This window comes from Mixophyes fleayi, chromosome 5 (assembly GCF_038048845.1).
Source record: "Mixophyes fleayi isolate aMixFle1 chromosome 5, aMixFle1.hap1, whole genome shotgun sequence".
Classification (NCBI taxonomy): Eukaryota; Metazoa; Chordata; class Amphibia; order Anura; family Limnodynastidae; genus Mixophyes; species Mixophyes fleayi.
Window position 1 is genome coordinate 29,183,751 of NC_134406.1, and position 6,000 is coordinate 29,189,750.

The 6,000-nt window shown below is 37.2% G+C and overlaps 1 protein-coding gene across 1 annotated transcript in view; it reads left to right on the forward strand.

The window, feature by feature from the left end:
- Window positions 1–4,743, forward strand: part of MALRD1 (MAM and LDL receptor class A domain containing 1) — a 334,428-nt gene extending 329,685 nt beyond the window's left edge. The window contains exon 40 of the mRNA XM_075211472.1: window positions 4,326–4,743. Within this exon, the coding sequence (XP_075067573.1) occupies window positions 4,326–4,397 (72 nt within the window). The 3' untranslated portion in view covers window positions 4,398–4,743. The remainder of the gene's footprint in view (window positions 1–4,325) is intronic.
- Window positions 4,744–6,000: the final 1,257 nt, after the last annotated feature.

Here is a 6,000-nt window from a genome sequence, read left to right on the forward strand (position 1 = left end):
TACAAGTGTATGCGATTGAAAAGCAAAACATTAAAAAGTGGTTTTGGTGAACATAAGAGCACCATAATAAATCCTTTGTGGTGGCAGAAAAGGTGTATTCATTGCTAAGTGACTAAGGTGATGCCAGTCACAGCCATCTGTTCAGATCGCTGAATCTGGGACAGGTTGGGCGTTCGTGACATACTGTATATAATAATATAATGTGCAAAAATTATTTAAAATTGTCCCCAATGACTTCTGAAAAAGGTTATTTCATACTGAATTTTCTAGCTTTCCATGCCCGGACTTGGGGATATTATGAAAGGAAACTTGCTACCCATTATATGCTTAGCTTGACAGAAGCCATTTTGAATTTTCCCATTAACTGAAAGCTGTCCCATTAACCTCACCGTACAGTGCAATTCAGTTGTCCACAGCAGATTTCTTATTTTGCCTTTTTTGGTGAGTACTTTATAAAGTTTTGCTACCTGGTTTACAAGTTGTCTCATAGGTCATTTGGTTCCCCAGGTCTCAGAGGTATTTACATAGGTCCTTTTATATTGAAGGATCTCAATTTGGAATTGTGGTTGTGTTATACTTCTCAACAAATTGGGTGCCAGCCAGTTTATCCAAGATAGTGGAATTTAGGATAACCCCAATTCTATACTGTGCAATCATTCAGTACTAATTTTATGTAGATTTGTAAATATCTTACAATTAAAATGAGTGTATAGTGCTATAAAATATCTTCTGTTGTACCGCGAATATAAGATGCTGATACTACTTTTTGCTTTGGTTTTATATCAGTAATATTAGTTGAAATTTCAGATTTAGACTTTAGAATTATGAATACCACTCTAAGGGGGGTATTCAATTGTTAGCGTTAATGGAAAAAAACGAGCGCTCCAAAAATCTTAGCGTTTATACGGTAATTACTCGTGGAATTTCAGCTCGCGCGCTCCCTGAGCGGCGAGTGGAAATTCCGCGAGTAAACTACCGTATTAACGCTTTTCTCGCGCAATATTACTGTATAAACGGTAATATTTTTTGAGCGCTCGTTTTTTTCCGTTAACGCTAACAATTGAATACCCCCCTAAGAGCTATGTATGAGTCATTGGAGACATAAAAACTTTATTACATGGTACTTCCGGTTTCATCCCTAATGTTTTCATGGTGTTGTCTATTTACATGGGAAATGCTGGACTGTGAAATGTAATTTAAAGGGTAGCTTGGGGTCTGTTTCCAGTGCACAGATTGACAATATGAACCTGAGCGCTTGAGCGGTATCACTGAGAGATTTTATCTGAAGAGCAGGAGCAGTGCTACTTATGGTCACTTAGCCGGTAATTTATATTGTACGCAATACGCCATTCACCCAGACACATATTTTCTTGTGTCTGGGTCAGTTACCTTTAACTCATTTATGTTGTATTGTTAGACTTATGTAGGAACTAAGAGAAACTAAGATAAAAATCACGTCTAGTCATAATTTTTATACACTTGGTAACAACTTGCTACCTGTGGCACAGGCAGCGACATCCTCTGCACGGTGGTAGCAAGTAGAATACCTGTTATTAGATGGATCATTGATCTGTATAGTAAGTACCTCCTCCATACTCACTGAAGGGCAGGTCGCTTCTATTTTTGGTGCTTTATGCGTTTCAGTGAGTAAATATATCTGGTTTACCATAACGATCAATGATTTGTGGGCAGCACAGTTGCGTAGTGGTTAGCACTTCTGCCTCACAGCACTGGGGTCATGAGTTTGATTCCCAACCATGGCCTTATCTGTGTGGAGTTTGTATGTTCTCCCTGTGTTTGTGTGGGTTTCCTCCGGGTGCTCCAGTTTCCTCCCACACTCCAAAAACATACTAATAGGTTAATTGGCTGCTATCAAAATTGACCTTAGCCTGTCTGTCTGTGTGTGTTAGGGAATTTAGACTGTAAGCTCCAATGGGGCAGGGACTGATGTGAATGAGTTCTCTGTACAGCGCTGCAGAATTAGAGGTGCTATATAAATAACTGATAATGATGATGGTGATCTGTTTAATAACATGCATTCTAATTGCGTCCACCTTGTGGTAGACACCACTAACTGCACCGTAGGTAAGACTCTTGTTATAGAAAGTGATCATGTCCCCTTACTCCTATGACTTTTTCTAGACATAAATGAACCTTGAACAAGTAGTATTTTAGGAGAGCAATTGAAAGTTGTATTTATTAAGGGAGTGGTCTCGGGTATAGTAAGCAGGATTTTAAAGTGACATTTTTGTTTTTTTCTGGTCTGCACAATCCCATCTTGGACTGCAATGGTCGGGCAGAGCATTTGCACAAAGCAGTTAGTCGGCGTGCATTCATTCCTGCACACAGCAGAGAAAGCATTATTGTAGCTTTGTAAAAGACCCTCACTGACCGTATATACTAGTAATACTAATACTTCAATGTCTGGATAGATCAACATTTTAATAAGAAAGATTCATGGTCAGGGTGGGTGTGTGTACGTTGGATATCAGTGATCTCTATGGTTAGGCCTATTCAAATTCCGTTTTCCATACGTAAATGCAGCTAGATACCACAATGATGTGATGTGAACAGCACCTTGAAAATATGTCCGTCTCATCTTTTTTCCACACTTAATGGGATATTTTAATTGTGAGTCACATATTCGTCTACACAGAGTCCTTCCCAACAAAAACAGAGAATGGCAAACCATAAAGTAATACACATTTAAAACTGAAATATCATTGCTTGATAAGTATTCACCCCCCCTTGGAGAATACTTGGTGGAATCACTTCTGGCAGCGGTGGTGTTACAGCTAGTAGTCTGTTTGGGTAAGTCTCTCTTTTAAACACTGAGACACCGAGATGGATTATTATTTGGCCAAGCTGGGTCAGGTTAGTTGGGGTACAGCGATGTACCGCAAGTTTGGGGCCACATATTTTTGATGGGATTGAGGTCTGTTCCAGTCAGTGCTATTAGTTGCTTTAATTCTTTTTTTTTTTTAAACAATATTTTATTGAGATTTTAGTAATTTGAGGAACGCTTCTGAGGTACAGAAAGAAAAAAAAACAAAGGGGAGAGGGACAAAGATAAGGGAATCAGATACATGAATAAGATAGCATAACAGTGTCTTCCAATTGGTACAGAGGATATTCGGAATTATAGAGGTGGAGGTCAATATTCAGTCTAAACAGACAATAAGATAAAACACTGTGGTTGCAATTGTATCACTAGTGGCTTTAATTTTAAGCCTCTCCAGTATCGCTCTTCCACTTTATCTTTCAACAGGACATTGATCTAAGACAAACATCCTCGTCAGGTTGAAGTTTTTGTCCAAGATCTGTTATGTGCATCATCAATCCTGACATGTTGGCCAGTCCCTGCCATGGAAAAGCAATCCCTTAACACAATGCTGCCACCGATGTTCAATGCTTCTATAGTGCTCTTGTGCCCTTCCCCAGTATTTAACTTGTGTGCAAAACAGAACACTTCATAATACTATCTCTAACTTAATAATTCATTGACGACATTGGATTCAATAATTTATTACACAGGTAGAGTCACTGATCAGGCTGTATGACCTAAGGTGATGCACCTCACCTGTGAACATTTGAGCTTGCCATTAATGAATATTTTGTGCATTTAACCATTTCTGTTTTTAATTTTTTAGCAATTTGTGGAAAAGGTTTGGGGATATTTATTTTGATTTGGCATTGTACTCAACGGTTTGTGGATCAGTGTCAAAAAAATCCTGCTTTAAATTCAAAATCTGCAGCATCACAATCTGAAGAATGTGTTGGGGCCCTTTTCAAGGCGACATATTTACAGTGTAGTGCGGTGGAAAGGATTTTCCTGGCTCGGTGCTTGGACAGAAATTCCTTGTTTAATGAAATTTGAATGCACCAGGATATTGTCATAATCAGTACACACGTGATTGCCCTGAACACTAGTTTAAACTTTGAGTAGACGCTATTAAAAAGGAGATACGTTTAGAGCAAAGAAGAAAAACCTGATTATCATAGCATATGCACTGGAGAATTTTTTTTCATGGGATACATATTAAACAGTTTTAATGAGCCAAATGGAATGATCTAGCACTCTTAACTTCGGTGGGTTTGCTGGTAAACACAGCAATAACCTGATCCCTCCATTTTACCTTAATGGTAGCAACTTAACAGGTCGGGAATAAATGCAACTGACACATTTTGCGATTGCTTCTCTATCCCGCTGTCTCTGTTTTGGGGTAAATGCAGTTTGCCTGTTTTATTTATTAATTATTTAATTGAGTTTATTTAAGACAGTCTAATATATATTTTTTTAATGTAATCCTTATTTTATCTCCTAGAACTGGAAGAAAGAGCTGAAGGCCTTATCGTTTCCCAACGTGCTGTACGGCGCAAAAGAAGAAACCATATAATTTTCATGTCACAATCGTCTTGTTTGCCGCTGAAATTTTCTTGACATAAATTATAATATCATTTACAAGCTCCAGTGATTGTCAATGTAAATACCACCTGCTGTTCCAGACACACAAAGTAGGTAATAAATGGCTTCTGAGCTGCGTATAATAATACATGCCAACGGCTCACAAGACACAACAGCAGTGAAAGTACTGTATGTGCTACTGGAGGAGATTATTCCAAACAAACAAATATTCATAATTCATATTTCTTTATGTTCATTCTTTACATGTTTCTGGTTACAGAATCAATGTTAAAACAGAGGCCTTAAACATTTTGTATGATTAAATATTATCTAAATCATTTTTTCTTGTGTGTTTTTATTCCTTCAATTTATTGTTTATTGCATTACATGCAAATTATTATTAAAACAATGTGTGAAATAAAACATTATTGTGATTAGGGTACATTGTTGTCTTCACACAGCGGAGGCAGCCATTTTGTAGCCTGAACCAATATTCATGAGCATGCAGCCTTTCAATTCCATAAGTGACATCACTTATGGAATACTGTCTGTTTTTCATGTAGCACACAAATATCAACTTTAAATTTCAGTCTACAAATAAGCTATCAAGTATTTGTGTGCTACAGGAAAAAACAGGCAGTATTTAACTTATGTGCAAAATAGAAAACTAATTTGCACCCCTTCTATTGTAACATGTAGTTGTCCAGGAGACTACTTTTTTTTTACTTAACTTCCCTTAATGGCAGAAACTTTCTGCCATCAGGCCCAGAAACTTTCGAATATATCAAGGGTTTGAACAAGGTACAGGAGGGAAACATTCTACAAAGGAAGAGAAGTACTAGAACACGAGGACATGCACTGAAACTGGAGGGAAGTAGGTTCAGAGGAAATATGAGGAAAAATTGCCTCCCATCATATGTGGTAGAGGCGATTACAATAGAGCAGTTTAAACATGCCTGGGATAAGGATGAAATTGGGTTTGAGGTTTCTATAGGTTAATAAAACAATGGGCAGACTAGATTGGCGAAGCGGTTCTTATCTGCTGTCAAATTCTATGTTTGATAAAAGAGGGGGGTATACAAAAACTTCATTAACCTTAACAGGACAGTATTTCAAAATGACTGTTCAAATGGACTAATAACTTCCATTCCCTTGTACTGCACACGTATCATCGATTTCCATCATTCATTGTACCAGATAGAAACCGAGTCTTCTAGAATTTAAAAGCCTAAAAAAATTACCAGAAATTGTATTAATTGGATAATTAAACATGCCAAGACTACATTTTTTTATCTCTTTAGGTCTCCTTTGTTGACATTGCCCACACCTCATGGCCCCACTGCATCCAAATGACAATGTGAATAATACAAGTAAATGTATTTGACCAATAATTTAATCCTTTTACTTCCCAATCTATGCAAGCACATTTTATAAATCTGTTTCTGGCATATTGAAATAGAGAGTGTTTCATTTTACTTCCATTAGCTAAAACAAAGCAGACAGATATCACAAAAATACACGTTCCTGTAACGTTTCCTATATATTCAAAGCAATCATGGAAATTTCTCTAAAATTAGGTCTAATACCAAATATGT